At 47.3% G+C, this 26,491-nt stretch overlaps 1 protein-coding gene across 2 annotated transcripts; it reads left to right on the top strand.

The window, feature by feature from the left end:
- The first annotated feature begins 8,275 nt into the window (after positions 1–8,275).
- DENND2D (DENN domain containing 2D) lies at positions 8,276–25,789 on the top strand. Of its 2 annotated transcripts, none has more exons than XM_079147840.1 (12): positions 8,276–8,513; positions 12,914–13,089; positions 13,889–14,001; positions 14,858–14,927; positions 15,866–15,943; positions 16,988–17,128; positions 18,483–18,631; positions 20,942–21,119; positions 23,825–23,866; positions 24,272–24,356; positions 24,806–25,045; positions 25,291–25,789. In XM_079147840.1, exons 1-12 carry the CDS (start codon positions 8,456–8,458, stop codon positions 25,365–25,367), a joined length of 1,407 nt encoding a protein of 468 aa, XP_079003966.1. In that variant the 5' UTR covers positions 8,276–8,455; the 3' UTR covers positions 25,368–25,789. The 2 variants fall into 2 exon arrangements, with proteins under 2 accessions (XP_079003966.1, XP_079003965.1); XM_079147839.1 differs by lacking the exon at positions 8,276–8,513 and adding an exon at positions 9,174–12,336.
- The last annotated feature ends 702 nt before the right edge of the window (positions 25,790–26,491 follow it).

Raw genomic sequence — 26,491 nt, 5'->3', positions numbered from 1 at the left:
TAACCTGGAATTCCAATGTTTCAATTTCTGGTTATGTTTTAGTCCACATGTTACTGATGAATAAATACATTGTTAACAGTCGGGAAAAAAAAAAAAAAAAGACATAAAGGTGAACAAAGAAGCAGGAAATGACAGAGTGGGCTGGCCATTTGGGGCTCCTAGAAAAGTCAGCTAAGATCATCCGGGGAGGCTGAGGCTGCTCCTTGGCCTCTAGTTGGTTTAGAATTCCGAGTGCAAGCTCCCTGAGGCCGTGGAGTTGAGAGGCTGTATTCACCAGAGTTCAATTTGGGGACAGGTGTTAATTTGGTGCACATACTTAAATAGGCTCAGGGGACCTATATATACATATGAAGTGCATCGTCTCTTTAAATAAGACATAGAACACAAGACGGAATGATGCTCTGTAGCAGCCAAAAGGGAAGGAGGAGAGAGTCATTTCTGAAACATGGGCACCTCAGCTGTGACGGGATGTCAACCCTGCCTCTCTGCCCTCGGTCTCTCTTCCTTCCAGGCTTTTGCTCACTTGAACCTTCCCTCTTTTTTCCTGTCGTTCTTTGAAAGAATGCTTCTAGTCATTTCCTTGGTCTCCTCGGCATGCCACGTCACTGAGCAGGCAACTGTTCTAGCTGGAGTGTTCAGCACAGCTCCTTCCTGACTGGGGTGCGAGAAGGAAAGAAGGGAATGCGGGGCATGGGGGCATGGGTGTGATGCCTTCTTGGCCTTTGTTATTAGGCTGAACCTGGAGAAGGGTTGGGTGTTAGTTAACTGACAAGGATCTACTGATTCCTGTGTTCTAGGCCTGTGCCAACAGCTGTCTGCTGTCTGTTGTCTGTCTCTGCTCATGGAGTGAAAAGGAAGAAAATCGCAGAAGGCGGGTACCCAGCAGAGCCCTCCCTTGGGTTGAAGACAGAGGCTTGGGCAGAGATATCTCCTGGATTCCAGCCTAACAGCCTCTAACTGGCTGCATGGGGATGAGGCTTCACACCCTCAGGGAGGCCAGGGGCTGGCAGGTGCTAAGTGTTTATGGCAGCTATTTCTCCATTGCCAAAGCCATGCCCTGTGGAGCTCCCAGCACATGGCACCATCAGCCTGGGGCATATGACTGCCTCTGACACTGTCCCTCTGACTTCTTGTTCTGCAGTTCTAGATTCTTTTTGTCAGGACTATGGCAGGACTATGGTGATTAATGAGACACATAAGTACAGAGGATGTGGAAACCACGCAGGCAATGAACAGATTTCATTGCAACTCAAGTAAGGAGAAGAGAATTTCAATTCATATTAGTCAGTTAAAATTCGGGTAGCTAGGTGGTGGCACAAGCCTGTAATCCCAGAAACTTGGGGAGGCTGAGGAAGGAGGATTGTAAGTTTGAAGCCAGCCTCAGCAACTTAGTGAGGCCCTAAGTAACTTAGTAAGATTCTGTCTCAAAATAAAAAATTAAAAAGAGCCAGGGATGTAGCTCAGTGGTAAAGTGCCCCTGGGTTCATTCCCCAATACCAATAAACAAACAAACAAACAAACAAACATCTTGGTAAAAGTGTTATTGTTCAAAAAAATAAAAAAGGCAATTAAAGATACAGTCTGTTGCAAGAAAAGTTATAGGATTAGGAAGTTTTATTACCAGAAGGAGGGTTCAGTTGGTAAGCTTATGGCTCATCTAGAATGATTTTGGAATTGAGCCTTGTTCTCCTGATCAGAGTCTCAAACCAAATCCTGACTCTGGAATTTCAGTTACTGTAATCATGAGCCTGGGTTGGTGCTTAAATTTCTCTTGTCTGACTAGGAGCAACGTGCAGTTCTGGGAAATCATAAAGATAAGCAGAGAGATGATCATAAATTGCTTTTGGGGTCCTTCTTCTGGGATCGGTACTTGTGGACAAGTGTGTTCACTCAGGTAAACAATGGTCTCTGCTGACAGTTTTGCAGGTGAAAATTTATTCATTTGACAAACTTGCTTACATACCTGCAAAGATTTTTCTTGTTCAGGTTGTTAAATCTTCTCTGCTGTAAGTTTGAAATATTGAGAAAACCAGGCATTTTACCTTTTTAATTGTAAATAGAAATATCCAAGAATCTGATGAATTCACAAAATCCCGCATAATCTTCTGGCTCCTTCCTTCCTCCTGTGCTGCTGAATGCTGTGCTCATTTCCCCAGTTTAACGTAAAATGAGGCGTCTGTTTTATTTCTAGGGGTCATGTGCCTCTCTAAGGACTTCAGCTTCTGTGACACCTGTTATGATGAACCTGTGCCCCACGCAAGGACCAAAAACAAAACAGACAAAGCGAACTCCACCCTTTGGGGGGGAATTCCTCAGGGTAGAAAATAGAAATGGCAGTGAGCAGGCTGAACCAACTGTAGTCAAACAGGATATCTATTTGAAGTCCTCACAGGCAGCTTTCAGTGCTGGACCACTTTCAGCTGCGCAGAAGATTCCACAACAAGTCCTGGTGGACTCGTCAGAGTTTTCCAAGAATCTGGAGATAAGGTTTCCATTTGGTTTGTTCACTTTGCCTGCTAGGTGACCTTGGGCAAGTTCCTTAACATCTCTGAGCCTGTTTCCTCCTCTGTAAAGCAGGAATACTAATATCTAGTTCAATGGATTATTGGTAAGGATGACTTGAAATAGTGTTTGTAAAACACTTCCCATGAGGACTGTTTCTCTTCCATGAATGGTTAAGGAGCACTGGGAATCCCCTAAGTGCAATCAAGATGGTGGGAATACAGTTCAGTTCAACAGATACATATTGATCATCTACTACTAGTGTACTCATAAAGCTGGGGATTCATTCATTCATCTGTTAAACAAATATTTATTAAGCAGTTTCCTGTGAAGGGACTTGGTTATTCCTACTGGTTGCTCAAAGCCCTAAATAATGCTGAAAAATGCACTTTGAAATTTTTGCTCTTGGGACCTTTTCTTATGAGTGTATTCTGCTTTCACAGAGGGTTTAAAAAGGAAAGGAGAGCTGGGCATGGCGGTGAAAGCCTGTAATCCCAGAGGCTTCAGAGGCGGAAGCAGGAGGATTGCAGGTTCAAGGCCAGCGTCAGCAGCTTAGCTAGGTTCTTTTTTTTTTTTTTTTTTTTTTTTTTCCGGTGCTGGGGATTGAACCCAGGAGCTTAGCCAGGTTCTAAGCGACTTAGTGAGACCCTGTCTCAAAAGAAAAAATAAAAAGGGCTGGGGATGGGGCTCAGTGGTTAAGTGCCCCTGGGTTCAGTCTCTGGTACCAAGAAATAAATAAACAAAAGGTAAGTAGAAATTTATAAGCGGAAAAAAACAATCTGAAAAGGCTCCATACTGCAAGATTCCAAGTATATATTACATTCTGGAAAATGGTCAACTATGGAGATTGTGAAAAGCTTGGGGGTTGAGGTAGGGTGGGAATGAGCAGGAGGAACACAGAGGACTTTCAGGACAGTGAAGCTATACCATACAATACTGTAATGGTGGATAAACATCATCATGTTTGTCAAAGCCCATAGAATGTGCAAGACAAAGTGAGTCCTACTGCAGCCTGTGGACTTTAATTAGTTAGAGTGTGTCAATATTAGCTCATCAGTTTTAACCAATGCAGCACACTAAAGCAAGTTAACAATAAAGGAAACAATGTGTGGGGGTGAGGGTGAGGGAGATATAGGAACTCTGCACTTTCCCTTACATTTTCTGTAAACCTAATACTCTAAAAATTAGTCTGTTAGTTAAATAAAAAAGTAAGCAGAATTTTCACAGTTTATTTTGTCTCCCTGGAGTATATTTGATTCCTCAGGCTGGATGCCTGCATCTTGTCCATGATCCAGGGCTATTCTGTACTTGTCTTGACCCCAGTACCTCCATATTATATATCTCCCATAAGAACGCTGGTTCCATGAAGATGGACCTTTTCTTCCTTGCTCATCTTTGTAGCATCATGTCAATATTCTGTTTAGACCTCCCAGCAGCTTCCTATTCCAAATGCTTATGTGTAGTAGGTCATTTAGTTCTTTGGGTTAAGTACTAATATTACCCCCATCAAATACACATGAGCACAGAGGAGCAAAGAAATTTGTCTGGTGTGACACAAGCAATAACTGGCAGAGTTGAGATGACAACTCAGGAAGGTCTACTCCAACATTTACAGAAAAGGTACCAGAAAACCAAAGAGTGTTTTAAATTGCAGAGTACAACACATATTTTGGATGGTGAGAGCATTTAAAAATATGCCTCAAATGGCATAGTTTTTAAAATGCAATAATAGAATGGAAACCCCAACTTGTACATGGTAGGAGTGGAATTGCACCGTGAACTTGTTTTATTCATATACTCTGTGTGTTTATGTTTGGATGCAGCATGGAGGTGCCGTGCTTGGAGATAGATGCTTACAGTAGACTACTCATCCATTCGTTCTTTCATTGGTTCACTCACTCAGCAGTGTCTACTAATGGTCTAATGTGGGCATGGCCCCGTGTTAGGCAACAGGTCATAGAGATGACAAAAGAGACATAGCCTGTGCCTCCTGGGAATGATTCCAGAAAAGGAGGGAGTAGTAATTCCAAAGAAATGTATATAGAACTAGATATATTATAATAATTATAAATGCTTTTAATGAAACAAAGGAAATGTGTGATTGGGGGAAATGTGTGATTGGGAGGATCTGATTGAACGGGGACAGAAGTCAAGGAATTCCTCTCAGAAAGGATATCTTAAGCAAGATACAAAGAATGAGTGAAAGGTGGTGGAGGTGAGCATTTTGAGGAAGAACATTCTGAGTGGAGGGCTCGGCATATGCAAAATGTTGGGATTGAAAAGATCATAGCACTTAAAGATGATGGTATAAGGAGGGACAAGGTGGCACAAGATGAGGCCAGAGAAGAAACGAGGGATAGATAAGTTACATCAAGACTTCGTTCAAGGCATAGGTTATTTACCCAACATAGAGCAACCTAGGCTCTCGTCTAGGTGAGACATTTGAGAGCATAGGCTTCAGGATCTCTTTGTTGCCGTGTAAAAGGTCATCCTTGTTTCCAATATTCAGATGTTCTTTCCTAACTCTGGATGTCATTGATCACTCCTGGCAGATGTGTAAGTTACTGTTCAAGTTGTTTCTCAGAGGAGATCAAAAGCCAAGACTTGAGATGCTTGAAGGAATCAGGGCTTATGCTTCTGTTGCTCTCAAGAGGAAAGGCACTGTACAGCACTGTCGATGATGTCATCCCGGAGGAGGGAACATAGTTTTCATTGTTGTTGTTCTAGTGCCTTTGTGTCTAAGGACCAGATTGGAGCCTATGTCTGGGACACGGTTACCTCTGAATGGAGCAAACACTGCTACTGTCACTCATTCTGGAATATGTGGATGCTGAGGCAGGGCTGGGTTCCAGGGCATTTCCACATGAGTAAGGGCAGCAACATGGGACAAGTCTAGGGATAGGTGGAAAGGACCCCTGTGCAGCCCCTAGAAGTGGTATTACTTTGGCTTTAAGTTCTCCTTTCTAATGTGCTGCTTTTATTACAAAGCAGTCTTAACAAACTCTCAGCAAAGTTTTTGCAAACCTTATTCCTGATCTCAACTATCATTGTTTGAAATTGAAGACAGGGTCAATGTCCAAAACAGCAGAAGGCAGAACAGGAACATTCTGTCTCAAGACAAATGTGTGTAACTGCAGATGGGAGAAAACAATAACTGGGATCCCAGTGGTGGATTCTAGTGACAGGTAACTGCCAGAACTGGTCTGTAGAGGGTGTGCTTCTTGGAGTTTCTCAGAAACAGGAAGAAACTTGGAGACAGAAACCTGATAGGACTACTTTTTGCATTTAAAAGAGGTGGAGTTGAGACCACAGCAATCTGAGGACTAAAGGGACATGAGAAATTCGGCAATTGGATTATGAATATGTTTTTTTCCAATCCTGCCCTGAGGAGTGGATTTTATTATCTCAAGAGAGTGAGCTCAGGGACGTGCCAACCCAAGGCTGCAGGGCAGGTCAGAGGCAGAGTGGGGCTCACATCCAGGTGTGGCTCAGGTGCCTGACCTCATTCTATTGTGTCAGCTTCCTCCCTGAAGGAAACAATTGTGGGTATCCTCACAAGACCTTCAAAAAAGAAAGGTTGGGATTTTTGTCTGCCACCCCATGGCAAGACTGGGGAGAATAGTCCCAGGGACAGAGTGAGAAATGGAAGCTATAAGAAAAAGAAATTTTCTCCCAGCAGAGACTGAGGCCTCTTGTGCTGTCCTTCCCACTTCCTCATCCACACATTTATCAGTGCTGTCCTCATTGTCAGCTTTTTGCCCCCTCAGCTAAAGATCCTTTTTCCTATTTAAAGCCTACCTAAGCCTCTGATGGCACTTCCTCGCTCTCCTTGCAGACCTTGGTTCCACTTGCACACCCTCTTATATTCTAAACCTCCACCCTGGTTCCTATCTCTCTGCCCATAATAAACTCTGATCTTTACCAAGCCCCTCACCACTTTAAACCCAAATCTCCCCCTAACTCTAGACCAGTCAACAACTTCTTATTATTCATACTTTGCAAAAATGTGGACTGTGCTCGCTAACTCCATTTCCTCAAATCCCAATCATTCTCCATTTCATTCTTAACCAACTTCTGCTTCCATTTCACTATTGTCATTCATGTCACCTGAATGTCCTAGCTAATGAGTACTTTAAAAAACATTTTTGAAGGAAAGTCTCATACATATAAAGAGAAGTGCTTGAGTGTACAGTGCAAATAAAAATCACCTAGTGAATACACGGATGTATCTACTATCAGGTTAAAAATGTACATGACCACTCCCTGAAGCCCTGTGGTATACTGCATTACTTCCTTCTTCCTTCCTAAACGTAACACCATCTTGACTATACACTAGTTTTGTCTGTGTTAAATGCTATATAAATGGAATCTAGGACTCTTTGGTGTCTGGTTTCTTTTGCTCATTATGTTTGTGCAATGTAGCCATGTTAGTATACACAGTGGTGGTTTATTCATTTTAATCACTATATAGTACTCCATTATACGAATATACCACAATTCATCCATTTTACTTTTAATGGACATGTGAGGATTTTCCAGGTTGAGGCTATTTCAAATAAAGCTTTCACAGACATGCTTGTCCTTGTCTTCTTGGTGCACCCATGCACTTTTCTTCATCTGCTTTTAAGGAAAAAAAGTAGTTTGGTTGGGAAGATTGAGGGACAATAAAGTCAACCAATGGAACGAGTTTATCATGAGCAACTCCTGCTTTTACAGAGAAGCCCAAGACAAAGGTCTAGCCTAGAGAAGGTACTTAGGGAAGAGCTGTGTCCTTTCGTGCAGGAATCCAGAGAAAAGGGAACAGAAACGGACTGTGTAATTAAGTACAAAATTGCCTACGCCCAGAGTAAAGGGAACTTTTGGAGCCTCTGGGCTAAGAGTAGACAGTTTAATACTAGGGCTGGCTTCCCAACTTCTGCCTTCCCCTCCTCTTTGACTAGAGAGTCACCTTGAAGGAGAGGAAAGAGGGATGTTGGTCTGGGTGGGGGTCATTCCATGAATCCCAGACATCTGCCAAAGTCTCTTTCCCACTCTGGAAGCTGAGAGACTAGGACCTTGGTGAACAGAGAAACTTCAGATGGACTCCGCACTTCCTACTCCTACAGATGCATGTCCTGGGAAGGAATGGGGAGCCAAGGCAGATCCCCCCCCCCCCAGAACAAGTGGCACTTATCAAACTATCATGGTTGATAATTGGAGTTTGAAGTCTTGGTATATTTGAAAGACAGTGAAAGTGAGAAGAGAGAGGAGAGGCTGCAAGCCTGCACTGGGATTTGGGATTAGAGTGGAGATGGCTGCAATGATGATGGCAGTGTCCCTCGAATTTGAATCACATAACAGCTTGCAAAAAACTTTCCATTCCCTGACTTTTACATCTCTCTAGTAGGACAGATAGCACCCTCATTTCGTTAATCTGGAGATGGAAGGCAGGGTCAGGCCCCTAATCCACCTCTCCCGACAGCCTCCAGGGTGAGATGAAGAATATGGCAAGAGAAATGGCCCAGAGGCCAAAGCAGTTGCAAGGAGAGAAGTGGGGGGATTGAAAATTCTGCTCCCTTCTGGAGTTAGTTTGGTGCCATCTGGGAGCTGCACCTCCCAGCCCTGGTCCTGGAGGTCGGGGTGCCTTCAGCCAGGACCCTAAGCGTTCCGGGACTGCAGGGTTAGGAAATCGAGCTTCACTGGGGGGTGGAAGCGAGGTGGCACCGCCCCTCCCGGACGCGCGTCGAGCGCCCTCTGTCACCCCACACTGCCCTGCCAGGGGCCCAGGGAAGCGCGTCCCGCCCAGGTGCGCCGGGGGTTGGGCCGGAGCCCGGAAGGTGCGCCGCCCCGCCCCAGGCCTGTCCCCGCTGCCTCCCCCCCGCATGAAAGTGAAAGTGTCGGGGCCGCGGAGGTCCCGGACTGGGGGGCGGGGCCGGCGCGGACCTGGGAGCGGGCGCCGGGCACTCGAGGGGCCATGGATGGGCTCGGCCGCCGCCTTCGAGCCAGCCTGAGACTGAAGCGCGGCCACGGGGGTTAGTGCTGGCCAGGGCGCGCCGGGGAGAGGGTGCGGGGACCGAGCCAGGGCCCGGGAACCGGTTCTAGAGGCTGGCAGGAGTTGGGGACCAAGGAAGGAGGACGCGAGGGTCGAGACCCGGGAGCAGTTGGGCGAGATTCGGGAAGACAGGGTGATTGGACGGGATTAAGGGGTCATGTGAGCTGGGGACAGCGCAGGTAGAGGTGAAAAGGGTTAGGTGGGAGCAGGGTCAGAGGTCAGCGAGGTGGCCAGGTTTGCTGGGGCGAGGGGGAGGCGACCAGCCGTAGGAAACCGTTGTGGGGCCCCGGGGCCACGTGTCCTTTTATTCAGGAAGCTTGTGGTGCAACCGCAGTGTGCCTGAAGTGCCCGGGCTGCGGTGCCCTCGCGAGGCGCCGCCTCAGTCCCTCGTCTGCCAGCGCCGCGCCCCGCCTAGCAGCCCCGCGCCCGCCTGGAGCCTTTGCCCAGTTCCTGGGAGCCACCCTCCCCTGACCCTCCCAAGACTGCCGGTCACGAAAACTGCCCTTCCCGATGATCACGAACCCACCCCGTTTAGGGGCCCGAGTGCCCTGAAGACCGGCTGCGGGTAGGGAGAACTGTGCTGAAGCCTGTTCAGCTTCCTGAGTGACCCAGAGAAGTGGGACACTTCATCCCATCAGTAAGATGGGACTAATGCCCCTCTTCCAGATAGGGGGGATTACATTAGAAGTCAATGTTAGTTTTCTTTTCTTCTTAGAAGAGGGCTGGGCTTTGGAGGGAAGGCAATTAGGATTTCATTAGTTTGTTCATTCATTCAATAAACTTTTGTTGTTGCTTGTCCTACTGCTGAGCAGCCATAACCGTTTAGATTTTTTGCCTAAGGTCCTCTTCTGAGGAGAAACAAAGACTGGAAGGTGAGCAGGGGTCACTCGCAGACAGCCTACTCCTCCCAACTTTGACAAATGGACAGCCCAGTGAGTCCCTCTCCTGCTCCAAGCCTCAGAGTTGGGGAGACCCCAGGGTGAGGTCAAAGCCTCCTTCTCTGAGTTGCAGTATCTTCTGAGCAAGCTACTCTTTGTCCTGTTCCTTTTGATTCTGACACAGGTGCTTTTCCCCAGCATCCTTGCTGTTCTCTCCAGTATCTATTCCAGCCTGCACCATGAGGGAGAGGTCAGAAGCTGTAGACTGGAACAGAATGCAGTGTGAAACCTCTCTTCTCTGGAGAGCATTGGTCTGGGAAGTCTGAAGAATGGATAGGGTCTGCTTCTTGCAGCTCACATGAGACATTCCACTTGTTCCCACCCACTCACCCCAACATAGGTCTGGTGATTGTTTGGAAGAGGTTCCTAGCTATTGAGGAACTGGAAGATAATTAGTCTATATTATCTGTCCTGAAGTTGATCACCTGTCTGGCCAGTAGAGTGTGTCTTCTTCAGCTTCCAAATGGGACACTCCACCTTCCTGGGGATTTTCCCTTCCCTCTTTTGCCTTTCTGGCACCAAGGCAGTTGCAGATTAGAAGGATGTGTGTGTGTGTGTGTGTGTGTGTGTGTGTGTGTGTGTGTGTGAGAGAGAGAGAGAATTGCCTTGGTGGGGAGGAGTGTTGGTAGTAGTTCTAGGTTGAGCAGCTCAGTTTAAAGAGAAAGGTTCAGCTTTTCAGATCAAGGTCAGAAAATCCCCTTACCTATATCCTAAACAGTTCTGGGACTTTAGTCCTGTGGTTGTGGGAGGGGCTTCCTGGCGGAGAAACAAGTGTAACCAGCCTCCTGACTTCCCTGGAAAGGGTGACTCCCTCATCAACTAAAACTCAGAATGATAATCCGTTTCTAGGGCACTGGGAATTAAATGAGATGCTTTACAGGAAATGTGTGTGATGCATGCTAGTTTTCTCTCACATGTTTCTCTTGATAACCCCTTTTGAAAATGGGGAGGAAGAAAGCAGTCTTTTGATAGATTTTTTGCATGTCAGTCCAAAAGTCTAGTTACTTTTTATTGTCCAGGATTCCTGACTTTTTTGCTGTTCCCTTGGTCTCCTGGTAAAGCAGGAGAAAGGAGGCTTAAAATGCTGCTCGTGGGACTTAGGAAAGGGCATGATTTCTGTTCAGGAATGATCAGCGAGAATATTCTGGATCTCGAAGCCCTTGCAAACCTCTGCAGGTTGTTTGCCGTGGCATGCACATAGAAGGCAAGAGCCTGGACCTGGAGCTTTCATAATCCCCACCTTCAACAGATCCTGCTCATTTAAAACACTTTCTGAATTACTGTGTGCCTCAGTTTCCCCACCTATATCAGGAAGTTGCTTGTTCCATGCTCATACAGGCGATAAGGATTATTCAACAAGTCTGTGCAGGCTGTAGGTAAGGTGTGGCAATGTTCTGGTTCATGCTTCTCACCAATTATAACATTCGTAATATCCTTATTTACTGTGATTGGGGTTTCCCTCAGGAATCATGGCCACAAAAGCCCAGCTGATAGCTCTTAGGAGTAAGGCAGCCACGTCTCTTACCCCGGAATCCCACTCTCTCCCAGAGGGCTGCTCGTTCTTTGCGGGAGTGGCTGACACACCAAACCCCTCTGCCTGCTGCCTCTTCTTTGAGACAACTTCCTGACAAAAAGTTCTTCCTTCTTACCCTGTGCATTTCCTTATTCAAGGGTGTCTGTGAGAAGCCTAGGTGGTTTACTGCTATTTTTTTCCCTCTCTTCCTGGTTCTCTAGACACAGCTGTGGGCCTACAGTTCAGCCTTTGGCCTGACCCCACAGGGAGACAGGCTAAGCAGGACTGCGGCTGGGTGGAGATCACCCGGATGCTTTCTACTGCTACTAAGTGACCTTCAGGCTGCTGATGCAACCAGTCCCCTACTTTAGGCTGGGGACAATTTCCTGAGTCAGTGGTTCCTATTTGGAAAGAGGGAATTTGCTGGAGCCCTGGAATAGTCCTAGTGAGAGAATGCTCTGCCTTTGCATAGGACATGTTGCAGGGGGTGAAAGGGGGTTATTCCAAAAATAGCAAGAATTCCAAGCTCAGAGGTGGATTTTGTTCTCTACCTCATCAGGAGAGGAGGCTTTGGAGTCCATATTGGTTTCTAGGACTCCCTCTCCTGCTAGAGGAATTAATCCATTTACATCATTATTAGGCTAAGTGTGCCTTGATCTGGGAAAGGCAGAAGCATCATAGCTGCAGGGAATGCTTGGTTCTGTGAACTCATCTGAGGTCCTGAAGTCCTTGAAATTTGTAGCAGGTAACCTTGCAGGAGTTTTCAGCTGCTGTTGACCATGTTGAGAAGTGAAAGGTGAGCAACCAAAGCTATGGGGATGTAAGATACCTGTGCTGAGACCTGGAGGTTCCAGTGCCCACAGTCTGATGCTATCAGGCATTCCTCATGGCCCTGAGGTTGTAAATAAACTTGCTGTACAGTCTGCAGTCCAGAGTTACAAGCCCTTAGCCCAGAAGCAGCTGGGCTTTGGAGGTATTTGCTCATGACCTTTTCTTTCACCACACCCTGGGGCTTTTGGGAGGAGCCTGGAGCTGAGTTGCAGTGCCAGGATGCTGCCTCTGTCAGTGCCCACGTTCAGCTGCCTCCCGGGTCCCGTCACATCCTTCTTGCTCAACCACGGGGTGCACAGGATGGAAAGTGTTCTCCCTCTTTGGAAGATAGCGTGTGGCTTGCCTTTAGAGAGTTGTGGCTGGAGACCAAAGCAGTAGCCTTTCTTAATCAAGGCTCTGCTGGGGGAAAGGAGAGTACCCTATGCCCTGAAGGCACAGGGAGATGGAAGGACGACTGGTAAGCCGAGCTGTAGGCCGAGCTCTCAGGCGCTTCAGAAATCGACTGCCTCGACTCCGAGCAGGTCAGGATTGGATTGCCCACTTCCTATTTTTTCAGGAGAACCCTTTCAAATGGGGTTGTTTCTTTCTTGAAGTGCTCCTTCCTCTTTTTCCTTCATCTGTTGATCTCCACATGTTCCCCCATGTGACTGGGCCATGAGGTTTTCACTGCAGGTTTGTAGAGCTGATTGTGCCCTCTGTGATGGTTGGTGTGATCATAGCCATACGCCCCTTGGGCCTGTTCTGCTTATGTAGTACAAGTTCACTCAGGGCATATTGTTCCTTGACTCCTCAGGTAGGCAGAGACTCAGTGGTACCCCGGGGGATAGGGCCTCCATGAGCCTGTCCAGTATATTTCCTCGGCTTCTACCTCAGTGGTTTCTCTCCTCCTCTTGACTTATCCCAGTTTCAAACCTGCCAGGGTGTGTGTGGAAACTGCCCGCTTGGCTCTGGTTTTCTTTGGTGACTGGAGGTACTGGTCAGGCTCAGGTGTCTCAGTGTGGCAGGGCAGCCTTGAGGTGTGCAGGCTGCCCACATTCTCACAGGCTCCACAGAATGGATCAAAGAAATGCTGAAGGGACCTCTCTGTCTTGGTTTCAGGATCTCCCCAGGACAGTCTAGGGGAAGCTGCAAAGGAACCAGAAAGGACTCAAGATCACTCTCTGCCCAGCTTTGCTGGGGGACAACATTTCTTTGAATACCTTCTGGTGGTTTCTCTTAAAAAAAAGCGCTCAGGGAATGACTATGAACCCACCATCACCTACCAGTTTCCCAAGGTAAGGGCCGAAGGAGGGGGTTGGGGTTGAGAATTGGGGTGTTTGGAATGTGGCATGGGGGTTCCCTCTCGTTTTCCCCTCCCTGCCAGGGCTGAAGCTTTGGGGGGCTGCTCTTGTTTCCTTCTTTGCTCAGCCCTAGTTTTCTGTTATCACCCAGTGAATCTGGGTCTGCCTGCTTCATGAGGGACTGGCTGAGGCTCCCTGGAAGGGAAGCTAATGCTCTTGCCCCTTTTGGGACCTCAAAGTTGGCCCAGATTCTTCAGTCACCTTTCTGTGTAGAGAAGCTTACCTTCTAGAAGGAGTCCCTTCCTGCTGTGCGGGAAGGAGAGGGCGGGCTGCACAGAGTTAGTGGGAGGCCCAGGACTCCACCACAGCCCAAGCATCAGGTTGCTTCTTTTCTGATGCTGCTCTGGGGGAAGAGGTGAGAATACAGCATCTTTCTTGTTAACCCCTCTGTTAGCAGGTGTGACGAATGAGCTGGCTGCTTCTCTTTTCTGATGTGGTATCTCTGTGACATCACCCTCCCAGGGGCTTGGCCAGCTCAGTGCCTTTTAGTATGTGGTGTGGCCCCTGATCTGCTTCTTAACTATGTAGATCTTCAGGATACTAAAGTCCAACCCACACTTATGTTGATGTGGCCCAGAGACCTCTCTTGCCAGATCCAGAATTCAGACCATGCAGTGTGACAGACAGAGGTGCCCTTTGACCCCCTATGTCACTGGAAACACTTATCCTGAGATAACTTTAAAGCCTGCCATCCTTCCTGCTCTCACAGTTCATGCCTCCCTTTTCCTGACAGCGGGAGAACCTGCTTCGGGGCCAGCAGGAGGAGGAGGAGCGGCTTCTCAAAGCCATTCCCTTATTCTGCTTCCCAGATGGAAATGAATGGGCACCACTCACCGAATATCCCAGGTAACTGCTCCACCCTGGAGTATCAGATTGGGAGAGGAGGACGAGTATGGGCAATGTGTCCTCAGTGCCCCCCACCCCTTGGTGCGCATGCTGATTTCGTGCCAGGGTGTGGAGTTGATTCATTTATTAACATCTCGCCTGAGGGCCCTTAAGGCCAAGCATCTTAGCTGTGGTTCTACCTCTGTCCAAAGATGACTGGAATTCTCAGATGTTCAAGGAGCGATAATTGTATTTGACTGCCACTAGTGGAAGCTGGACTGGGCAGAAGGCCTGTGGCCTCCAAGAAGCAAAGGCCCTTATGACACCAGCCCTGGAAGTTGACTCCCTGGGTTTGAATTTGGCTTTACCACTTAGTATGGCCTTTGATAAGAAATACCCTCACAGGTCAGGTGTGGTGGTGCATGCCTGTAATCTCGGTGACTTGGGGATGTTAAGGTAGGAGGATTGCAAATTTGCAGTCAGTCTCAGCAACTTAGCAAGACCCTGTCTGAAAATAAAAAATAAAAAGGACTGGGGATATGACTCAGTGATAAAGTGCCCTGGGTTCACTCCTCAGTACCAAAAATAAAGCAAGCAAGCAATATTCTCTCACCCTCTCAGAGCCTCAGTCCTTCATCTTTAAAGTGGAAATAATAATTGAACCTACCTCAAAAGGTTTCTTTTAGAATGAGGTGATGCATTTAGGGCTTGACACCAAGGAGCACTTAATAAATTACTGGGGTTACTAACCCCAGTAATTTATATGACTAATCAGCAGCTCCCCTTTGACCTCCTCTCCATTTCTCTGATGATGACTACCTTTCCGTTTTAGAATCTAGTGAGTTATGCAAACCAAGTCTTGTTTGTTCTTTTGTAGGGAGACCTTCTCCTTTGTCCTGACCAATGTGGACGGCAGCAGGAAGATTGGATACTGCAGGCGCCTCTTGGTCTGTGTCACTCGGAACTGCCCCCTCCTCTCTGCAGCCTGCTCAGCTCCACAGCTGGGCTTGCTCAAGCCTCAGCTGGAAAAGCTCAGGCTCCCTGAAGTGGTGGTTGTAGAGACTCAGCCCAGCAGTTGCTGCTATATTAGTGCCCCTTCTGCAGCCCCTCGAGAGCGAGGACACTGCAACCCTTCTTTCCCACCTGTGATACCTTTGCTGGCCAGGTTCTGGACTGTGCTTTTCCTAACTTTTTTTTTTTTTTGCAGTGGGGCACTACCAGAGATTGAACTCAGGGGCATTCAACCACTGAGCCACATCCCCAGCCCTATTTTGTATTTTATTTAGAGGCAAGGTCTCACTGTGTTGCTTAGCACCTTGCTTTTGCTGAGGCTGGTGTTGAGCTTGTGATCCTCCTGTCTGTCTCCTGAACTGCTGGGATTATAGGTGTACGCCACCACACCTGGTGCCTCTTCCTAGCTTTTAACAGCTCCCTGCATTATGAGAGGCTCCACTTGACTCCTCTCCCTGTCTTATCCAGACTTGCTAACCTTGTTCCCAGGAGGTCCCCAGAGCAGAGGCTGGAATTCCAACAACTAGGTCCAATTCTTGGGCCTCCAGGATTCTCCAAGGCACCTTTACAGTGCTCTCCTCCTTATCCATTTCTTCTTCTTGAAAACATGCTTACTCCCTCATTTTGCTGACCTTCAGATTGTGTTGGCTTATGAACTCCAGCCCCCTGATGTCCATCTTCTTTTGACCTTGGTGACCATTCTGACCTCCCTGCTGCCTGTCCCATGAATGAAACCTCTGTCTAGCCAGGCCTTTCTCCATGTAGCCCACAGGTTCCCCTTAACCCCCACCCCCAGCCCTGCACCCTTCAGCCCCGGGTGGGAGAAGCCACTGGGAAGGCTGCAGCACTAAAGATGCCTCTTGCCCCTCTCCAGCCCGCTGGCCCTGGCCCTCGCCTTCCCAAAGTGTACTGCATCATCAGCTGCATCGGTTGCTTCGGCTTGTTCTCCAAGGTAGGGGTGGAACAGGATTCCTCAGGGCCTGTTAGGCCTGTTCAGCTTCTGGGTTTGGCCTGGCTGCCCACCCTTCCTGTGCCCTGAGTGGACCTCCTTCCCGACAGCTCAGCTTTCATCAAGGACATTTGGGAAAACTGAAGCAGAGAGGGGCTTGAGCCCAACTTGATTTTAGGCAAATCTAGAGAATTGTCTCCCCTGCAGAGAAAGAGTGCCACTGCTCCAGCTGTACTCAAGTCAGAAAGCAGAGGAGGCAGGACAAGGGAAGGGCCTCAGGAGTCTTCTGCCCTGAATTCCAATTTCTTCATCTGTCAGAGGATCTAAGGATCCTTTACTTTCCTTTCCCCTGGGATGCTATGAGAGGTCTCCTTATGAAAGAGGGCAGTAAACAAGTAGGAAGATAGTCATTGTACAGCAGGGACCCGAGTCTGGCTCTAACCCCTCGGAGGGGAGAAGTTGAGGTGCCCAGGTCTCTGTTGCTGGACTGATTGGAGCACCAGCAAACCGAGTCAGGATCAGAGAGGAGCCTTCAGAGTGCACCTATCTTGGTGGCCGTCAAGGGTTTCTTAGTGCTCTGCCCCAGCAAGACCCCTGGGGGACCAGGGGAGGACCTGTGTCAGCTTTGCTTGGGAGGAACTTTCATCTGAGCAGTGCTTTCGGGCTGGAAGCAGCCCCTGACCCTGACCTTGGAGATTTTCCAGTGGAACTGGAGGACAGAGTGACACTCAAGAGGTCACTGGCTTCATTCCAGTCACTGTTGTCATGGATGCTGAGTGCTCTAGGGTGACTTTCTGGGGACTGTAGTTTTATATTGGTGCGGGAAGGGAGGATTATGGATTGGTAGAGAGAGAATGAAAAGAAGGCTAGGAAATATCTGATTTTGTTCAGAAGATTGCAGATTATTTAGCCTGAGAGCAGGGAGGGAAAGAGCCCGTTGGTGGAAGGGCCTAGAAGATGCATGAGACTAAGCTGAACCAGCACGAGAGCCTTAGGATGACCAGTGGCATCCTCTGAGCCATGTCTCTTGTGGTCCTTTCTTGGCAGATTCTAGATGAAGTGGAAAAGAGGCATCAGATCTCCATGGCTGTCATCTACCCATTCATGCAGGGCCTCCGAGAGGCAGCCTTCCCTGCCCCTGGGAAAACTGTCACCCTCAAGAGCTTCATCCCTGACTCTGGCACGGAGGTGAGCTAGCAAATGGCTGAGACCCCTGGCTGGAGAGGGTGGGCTCCAGGGCTCCTCTCACTACTGTTCTTCTACTCACCAAGTTACAGTATAGGGAAACTGAGCCAGCCACGGACTGGAACTTGGTTAGAATTAATGGCAGAGCTGACAATCAAACTCAGATTTGCTGAACCTTACAGCCTGATGCCCACAAGCACCTAGTTATTGTTCAAGCCACTGAGATGTTTATCTGCGATCAGTAACCCATCTAGGTTGAGTTTTTTGGTGCTAGAAAGGACTTTGTTCCCAGCCTCCAAAGTGTTGCTTGCCCAGAACAACTCCCCTTTATTCTGTGTGTCTGTCCTATATTTCTATCTTACCTGCAGCCTTCACCTGCCTACTTCCTATCACCATCCCTGTCCCTGAGTCCCTGCCCATGCCACATGGGGATGCTGTTATTCTAAGGCACAAAATAGACTGAAGCAGCAAGTGGGACAGTGTTTGAAGAATTCTAGTCCTGACCCTTGGAATTCTAGTCTGGAACCATGGAGGGTCTATGTGCCCCTCTGAACTTTGCCTTCCCTACAGAAAAACATGGAAGCATCTAGGATTGTTCATTTACTTGAAAAATAAGTACTCAATGCTTTCTGTGTGCCAGTGTATGCAATTTTCTGCATACACAGTGGTGACCAAAGTGAATGTGGTCTCTTTCCTCAATGGAGCTAAAAGTCTGATAGGGAAAATAGACATTAAATAACTTAACTCTCAATGAATATATAATTAAAAAATCATATAATCAAAGAAAGAAAATACAGGGTGTTGCATGAGAAAAAGATGATGAAGTAATAGGTGGTCAAGGTGGGCCTCTGAGGCCTGATGGAGGGTAAAAGCAATGTGGGGCGAGGGAGGACCAACCTGTGAAGGGCTTAAGGTGAGAAAGTATGGTTTGCTCCTGGAATGGAGGTGGACAGATGTGGTGAAGCATGCTGAGAGAGGAGTATGCTCAAGGCAGGACCTCATGCACTATATTTTTTCTTAAAATTTTTATATGTATTTTTAGTTGTAGATGAGCATTTATTTTGCTTATTTATTTATATGCAGTGCTGAGGATTGAACCCAGTGCCTCACATATGCTAGGCAAGTGGTCTGCCACTGAGCCACAACCCCAGCCCCTTCATGTACCATGTTGAAGATTAGGTCCTGCCATCCTCAGAGCAGAGCAAAACCACCTGTGGGTTTTTAATAGGGGCAAAGAGACAGGATCAGATCTCTCCAGTTGGAGAGGAGCATGGAGTAGGGCTGGTAGAGGCTCAGCTTTCTGGGGTCTGAGGGATTTTGCAGTGTGATGACACCTCCTCTCTGATTTTCCCCACAGTTCATCTCACTGACACGGCCCCTGGACTCCCACCTCGAACATGTGGACTTTAGTTCTCTGTTGCACTGCCTCCGTTTTGAACAGATTATTCAGATCTTTGCCTCTGCAGTACTGGAGAGAAAAATCATTTTCCTGGCAGAAGGTCTCAGGTGAGCCCAGCCACTGAGTGGCAGCTCTGGCCTGCATCCCTAGGCCAGAGTGTTGCTCTGGCAACACTCTGTTGCCAGACAGACTAGAGGTTGTCGAAGGAAGTCAGACTGTAGGATCTGTGTTCCCACCCTCCCCTCCTGCTTCCTGTTCTTGAATCCTCATTTTAGACCTACAGAAACAGTTATTGCAACTCCCCTGCCCTGTCTCCAAACTCTGTTACTTCCTGGGTTTGAAGAAGTACCTGATTTAACTCTGAGAAGGACACAAAGTTCCTGGGAAAGCCTAGGCAAGACCTGTTAGGGTGGATGCAGGCATGATTATGCCTTTGCAAGGCTGAGTGAGAAGAGGGTGGAGAACAGTTCCGGGAAGGCATGGGATGCTATGAAGGATAAGCCTATCTATCCATTTATTCACTCATTCAACAAATATTTATTGTGTGTCAACTGTTACCAGATGAAAGCATTGGGAAGATACCAACAAGACATGGTTCTTGATCTTAAGGGGATGTAGGATTGTGTAGTGGTTGAAAGCAATGGTATTGAAATCAGCAGAATGAGTTTCAAATCTTGTTTTCCACCTGTAGCTATGAGGTTCCCCTCAGGTCCCCATCTTAACTTCCTAAAGACTTGATCTTCTTTTCTGTAGAATGGGAAATGATTGTTCCTACCATAATGTTGTGGAGAGAATGAAAAGAAATGTGCACATTATAAGCACCTAGCCCCAGGCCAGGTGATGAGGATTAGCTGCTATTAAGAAGTTCACAAGCAAGTATATCCCTGTGTGTAGTCAAAGAAGGGCATGGTCACATCTTGATTTCTACCTCTGAAGGGCTTCATACCTAAAAAGCACATGGGAGACATGTAACAGATGGAGAAAAAAAATCATAAAATAGGAAGAGTTTGACCTTCTATTTGTATCTAGACAGGGGGTGGGGGGACAGACCAGTGACATTGAGCTGACAGCCCTGGTTCTAACTTTTAGGGAAGAAGGAAAGGATGTTAGGGAAATAACAGAGGTCAGAGGTCTAGATGAGTGTCATGGGTTTCAGAGGAGAGGAAGCTTGGACAGGGGTTGGAGCTAAAGTAAACCAGTGACAACTAAAAAGGAACTAGTCTTAGTTTAATCCTTGTGGGAAGAGAATCATTTGCCTTAAAAAAAGTTCTTCCACTACTACACCTGTGTGGAAAGAAGTTTCTGTGGTGGCTGGATCTGGGGTTCTGGCCTTCCCCTCAGATCAGTGTTTGAGAAGTGAAGGAGGATTTACCTCTCAGATTGAACTGTCTCCAGGGAAATATCACCACTCCCCACTTCCTTCCCAGGTGGAGATTTTAGGCCTGGGAAGCTCCAACTGGGAGGGGACTTCCAGTCAGCCAGAGCTATAGCTACATGCTCAGAGACTCAAACTTTTCTCACTCAGGAAATTCTAGCTTGATACCAAGAATTGAAACAAGGTTTCCGCATCTGTGTTTTTATTGGCCTTGGCTTTGGGGCAATTTGGCTGGAGGAACGAAGAGCCATGAGAGCTAGTAAATAGAGAGGCCAGAGTGTGCACGTGTGTGTGCAAGGGGGGCGAGAAGGCTGACTGTGCTCGGGCAGTAACAACATGAGGGATGCTTTCTTGCATAGCTTAGAGGAGCTACCTCTGTGGGACTTTCCGTGTAGGAATTGTTGAGCCAGAGATTCCTGGAACCAAGGAATTTCCCAAGCTAACTCAGGCACTAACCTGGTAGCTTTTGCCCTCAAGTGGCCAGGGTGAGCCATGTGAGGTCAGGGTGGAGGATGAAGGTTTATAGACACAAGGACAAAAGGCTTTGCTCTGCACTGAGGCCCATGTTGACAGTTTGTCTCTTTACTACACTATGGGTTCCTTAAAAGCAGGCCTGGTGTCTAACTCTTCCTGGTATCTTCATCCTTAGCACAGCTGTCAGCACGTAGTTGTGGCTCCGTCACTTCTGTTTGATGACATCTCTTCTTCTCTTCCCTCTTCTGATCCATTTTTATTTTTGACCAGTAATGGGTTGAGAAGACTATTTGGAAAAAGAAAGATCAGTGAAGGCCCCACCCGGGGTTAGTGAAGCCTGGAGGGAGGCTTCTTGGTGAAGTGAGGCTCCTTAGTGGAGAGAGGGAGCCTCTCTTGGTTTCTGCCCTTTCCCTAGCAACAAGTGGTGGCAAGCTCTGTGATCTGTGTGGCTCCCAGACTTGCCTTTTTGCGCAGGTGCAGGCAGGACTTGTAGTAGCTGCTGTGGGTGCAGGGCAACGAGGGTGGAGGTGCAGGGGCCACTCTGACTCTCCTCTGTGCTCCATCCCAGTACCCTGTCTCAGTGCATCCATGCTGCTGCTGCGCTGCTCTACCCCTTCAGCTGGGCTCACACCTACATCCCTGTTGTGCCCGAGAGCCTCCTGGCCACCGTCTGCTGCCCCACACCCTTCATGGTTGGAGTACAAATGCGCTTTCAGCAGGAGGTTATGGACAGCCCCATGGAAGAGGTATGCTGCAGCCAGAAGAGTGCGTGATTTGGAGCCAGGTAGACCTGGATTTGGATACCGGTTCTGCTACTAACAGCTGTATGATTTGGGGCAAGTGACTTAATCTCTGTAAAATGGGGACAAGTGTTCCATTCTTAGAGATTCTGGGGGAAATATCCTGTGTAAAGCTTCTAGCCTGGTGCCTGCCACACAGTTGATGCTCAATAAGTGCTGGCTCTCTTCTCCTGAATGATTTCTCTTTGGGTCTAGGAGGCAGCATGTAGCTTATTCAGGGGTCATGAGACTGTCCTGTACAAGCTAGCCCTAATGAGCAATCTCTGGGGTGTCCCTTCTCTCAGCGCAGTGGATGATCACAGCTGGTCTATACAACACACACCCCACTGGAATTCATTCAAATTCCTTGGAAGGGAGCCCTCCTGCAAACTAAGTGTCTTGAGAATGCAGATTTCTGCAACAAGCACCATCTTTCTGAGTGGCTCAGAGCTCAGTTGGTTTATGAGGATATAGATTCAAATCTTGTTTGATTTTTTTTTAGTTTCTTCTTTCTTGGAAGTGCCACTGACATGGCAGAGGGCACCATTGTGAAAAAGGGCACTAATCACATAAATCTGTCTCCAATAGTTGGAAAATCCACTCAAAACATGTGTTCTGCTTTGAGTTGTCAGTAGGAACTTCAAAGATAGCATGTTACTGTATCTGAAGACAGGAGAGCTACTTGGGAATATCTACCCTGGCTAATTACTGATTCCTTCTGTGCAGAGAGAGGGCTACCAAGGGGAGAGGAGTCTAGAAGGAGGAAGCTATTGAAGAGGCCTGGAACCAGCCCTAGTGGGAGGACTTCCCCAATCTGCATAAGAGATAGCTGCAGTGCAGAGAACCCTGTGCTGAGGCCACACAGACACCTAGCACAGATAAGCCCAGTCCTTCTGTAGAGTGCATTGCTGGGAAGCTAAGAAGCAGTCTGCATTTCCTTTCTTTTTTCCCCCAGCTCTCCCACCCTTCCTCAGAGCTGCTGACTGAGTACACATGCCCTTTGAACCACCCTCAGCCTTGTGACTAACTGGGACAGAGTATTAGCCCTGTGTTTGGCAATAAAACCTAAACTGTCCCAACCCTAGAAGTTATGAAACTTCCTGACTCTGCAGCTCGAGCTCCTCGGAAGCTGTAGCTCCTCCCAAGCTGTAGCTCCTCCCTTCATGACCCAGCAGGAAGACACCCGAAAGCCAGTGGACTCTGCTCCTATGAGCCAAGAGCCTTGGCTTATTTCACTCCTCAGCATCTGCTCAGAGAAATGGGGGTGTGGAAGGAGGAGGGCTGTGTGGCCAGAGTACATATGGGGATCCCCTAAGTACCCAAATAGGCTCTAGGGAAGGGGTTAGTCCACAGACACCTATGTGCCTAAATACTGAACGGACTTCTAGGAGCAACTTCGAAAAAGAATTCTTCATATATACTCTTTCCTTCTAACCCCCCAAATGAACAGCTTTTCCTGCTGAAGGTGCCTGAGCCTATGTATACAAGTGGCTTCAGGCCTGGACTAGTTCAGCTTTTCTCCCCTGATGATGGATAATTATAGTGCAGGCTGTTTTCTGGTATACTTTTCAGTCCCTCTCTTTTCTTATATTTGGAAGAAGGGAGGATCCTTCACCTACTGTCAAGACTAAGGTCACAAACTAAAAAGAGGGGCCCAGTGCAGGATTTGGGGGGGAACTATGGTATACTGTTGACTGCATGTCCTGCCCAAAGGGGGCAGTTGCATGTTGCCCTTTAAAATTTGGGCAAGTTTAAGGACAATGTAAGTTCTTGACATTTTAGGAAGAGCCCCAAATCCAAATTTCAAGTAAAATATTACAATTTAAATATTGGGAACGAATCCAGGATTCCAACAGATCTTCTCATTGGAATCAGGCAGCAGCATGCCTGTTTGTTGTGCCTGATCTCCACTGCAGGCCCCTCAGGCCTCGATGGAGCTGGTTCTGGAACTAGAGTCCCCCATGTTCCAGCCCTATGCTTGATTCACCTGCAGCCACATGGTCTCCTCATTCCTGACCCTGCTGTTTTTTTGCTTTGGGGCCCAAAGTTCCTAGGTTATTGTTATTATTATTATTATTTTAAAGAACCTTAGGCAATTGTACATAAAGTTGCTGCGAGCATTAAGATGAAAACATGTCCACTCTGATTCTTAGGTTGACAAGTGAGGGGAGCATAGAGAGAGGAATGTAATCCCAAGGACAGCACAGTCTAGGCTTTGGAAGGGTCCTGCTGTTTGTCGGCAGTATGACCTCCAGCTTCTTTAGATCTGTTTCTTCATCTGTAAATGGAGGTAGTACCTGCTTCACAAGACTGTTGCCAGGATTAAATGAGAAAATGTGCAAAGTGCTTATGTACAGCAGGCACTAAAAGCTCCATATATAGAAGCAATTACTATGATCAATGTTTTATTCAGGCAGTGACTGGCTAGGATTTCCCCATATTGTACCCCCTTCTACCTGGGCTCTTTCCCTAACCCCTTTCTACATGTTCACCATTTCCCTAGGAAGAAAACTGAGAGGAAAATGGTAAGGAAGGAGAATGCCAGGCAGGAAATGAGATTTGAAGATGCCAATTTCATGGTCAACTAGGCCCAAAGGTGTAGCCAGAGGCAGAAATGTAGATGGTAAGTTCTCCTACGGTCTGTGAAGAAATAAAGCCATTGTTTCTTTCAGGTCCTGCTGGTGAATCTTTGTGAAGGAACCTTCTTATTGTCGGTAAGCATCTGAGTTCAGAGTCCCTGCAGACCCACCACCAGTGCAGCCACTCTAGCCTCAAATGGTTTTCCTTATTCTGACAAACATTTTGAGTGAGAACCTCTGGTAATAAGACCTCCCTGCTCTTGAGGAGATCACATAGAAACTGACCACTTCATTACCAGATCAGTGCTCATACCTCTTGAGTAATGGATATAAATCAAGTACCAAACTAGGGAATCCCTTGCTAATTTTAGAGCCAAACTGAAAGTCCAGAAGCAGCTTCTGTTGTTTCTCTATGTGAGTGATTTTTGTGGGTGGAGCAGGGGTGTGGAATTCATGATCCCCTCCTGGTCTTCTGCCACTTACTTCCTTCCACACCTCTTCTTTGACTGCTGGACCTCTGAGCTGACTATCCTCTTCTAGGTTGGAGATGAAAAAGACATCCTGCCACCAAAGCTTCAAGATGACATCTTAGACTCTCTTGGTCAGGGCATCAGTGAGTTAAAGAGTAAGTCCTGGGGCTGGGGAGATAGCTCAGTCGGCAGAGTGCTTGCCTTGCAAGCACAAGGCCCTGGGTTTGATCTCCAGCACCCAAAAAAAAAAAAAAAAAAAAAAAAAAAAAAAGAGTAAGTCCCAGGCCCCTCTTATTTGGGGGTTGTCCAAGGAGTTTAAGGGCAACTATCCCTTTTCAGAACTAAAATATACTCACTCAGCAGCCCTGGGCCAGTTCCAGAGGCCTAGATCTTGGGGAAAGTTGGAATGTGAGATTTCTCCTAAGCAATGGTAGAGAACCCATAATAGGGCTCTCACCTCAATCAGTCAATCAGTATCATGGATTGCTACCCCTCTGCTTTCTCTAGAAACTCTTGGCCTGAAATGAAAATTGTCCTTAGAGGAGAGATGGGTAATTTTATTCTTCTACCACCCTCTGAGATGGTCTTTGTATATCCCTGACAGCTTCAGAACAAATCAACGAGCATGTTTCAGGTCCTTTTGTGCAGTTCTTTGTCAAGACTGTGGGTCATTATGCTTCCTATATCAAACGAGAGACAAATGGGCAAGGCCATTTCCAAGAACGTTCCTTCTGTAAGGCTCTGACCTCCAAGGCCAACCGCCGATTTGTGAAGAAGTTTGTGAAGACGCAGCTCTTCTCCCTTTTCATCCAGGAGGCTGAGAAGAGCAAGAATCCTCCTGCAGGTAGTGACAGCCCCTACCAGCCTTGTCACCTGTAGGATAGAGGGGTGGGAAGAGCATTTCTTTCTAGAGGTCCATAAAAGAGCTGTAAATTTTAATAGTGGGGTTGGAAGGAAAAAACCTGAACCTAAGAAAATGCCTCATTGGCTGATATTTTGTAAGTTGGTTTGTGGTGTGTGTAGTGTGGGGTGCAGAGTTCATCAGTTTGCCTGACCACATGCCTCTAACACCTGTATCTGAACCCACAGGCTATTTTCAACAGAAAATACTTGAATATGAGGAACAGAAGAAACAGAAGAAATCAAGGGAAAAAACTGTGAAATAAGAGCTGTGGTGAACAGGAGTGACTTGACCTACAGGCCAGTTCTGGACTTTGGCCCCTGCCAGAGTGGTGGGGCTCAGCGAAGCTCAGCCCCCAGAACCCATGGCCTTCTCCAGAGTCCTGGTGACTAGGTCTTGCTTCATACTGGTATCTGAGTTTTGGGATCCCGGGTATGAGCTTTCTTGGCACTTTGAGGGCTCTTACCCCAAGCTCACAGAACTGGACTCAAAGCTGCCTTTTTTGTGGAGGTGATACAGAATGGGAAACTGTAGTACACATGTTGAAGGTGCTTGGTTAGAAGGTTGATGCAACTGATGCCTCCTGGGAACCACTACTACAAGATCCGGGACAGAGTTGAAAGAAGTTTGTGGCCCAAAGGTTCAGCTCTTCCACATGAGGATAATAAAGGTGAAAATCTCATTGTTTACATGAGTGTCAATATGTAAGGTAATATATGTGAGAAGAAACTGGATTAGAAGTGGAGGACTTGGTCATGGTGGTCTGTGATTAGAGTCACAGAATCACAGGGGTCAGCAGTATTCCACTTACTAAAACGGTAAGAGATCCAGGTAGAAAGCAGCAACACCACCAGACACAGGGCAGCGGAGTACAGGGCATCTTGAGTGGGGAATCTCAGTCAACAGAAGCCAATGAGGCACTACCTGACTTCCATAAATGCATCTGCCTGCCCATCACTTCCAATCTGGACTAGTACTTTACTTGCAGTCTTAAGCATCCCACCTCCAACTGCCTCTTCTTTTGAGAATCCCAGTGATTCTTTTACTAAAGGTGGAGGGATCTCTGCACTGACATTTTTTTGTTTGTTTGTTTTGGGAAAACAGAATCGCAACAGCAAGAGTCTAAAGGAGTTTAGTGGTTACCTAGTCCCTCCTCCCTCTATACTTCTACTGACAGCTTCTGTTTAAACATTGCAAGAGATGGGAAACATTTTTAGAAGCATCTTGTCTTTCAAAAATTCCACCTTTTTAATGTGTTTGAGAGTGGCCCTTGAATTTTATACAAAGAATACAAATTTTTGGAAGGTAGAATAGGGGGCAGGAACTACCAAATTGAAGTTAAAGCCAATGTAAATTGATTAGGAAAACAGAGACCCTATTGCAGGTGTC

Source organism: Sciurus vulgaris (assembly GCF_902686455.1).
Source record: "Sciurus vulgaris genome assembly, chromosome: 1".
Taxonomy (NCBI): domain Eukaryota; kingdom Metazoa; phylum Chordata; class Mammalia; order Rodentia; family Sciuridae; genus Sciurus; species Sciurus vulgaris.
The sequence above is the reverse complement of the archived record's forward strand: the minus strand, read 5'-3'. Positions and strand labels throughout refer to the sequence as shown.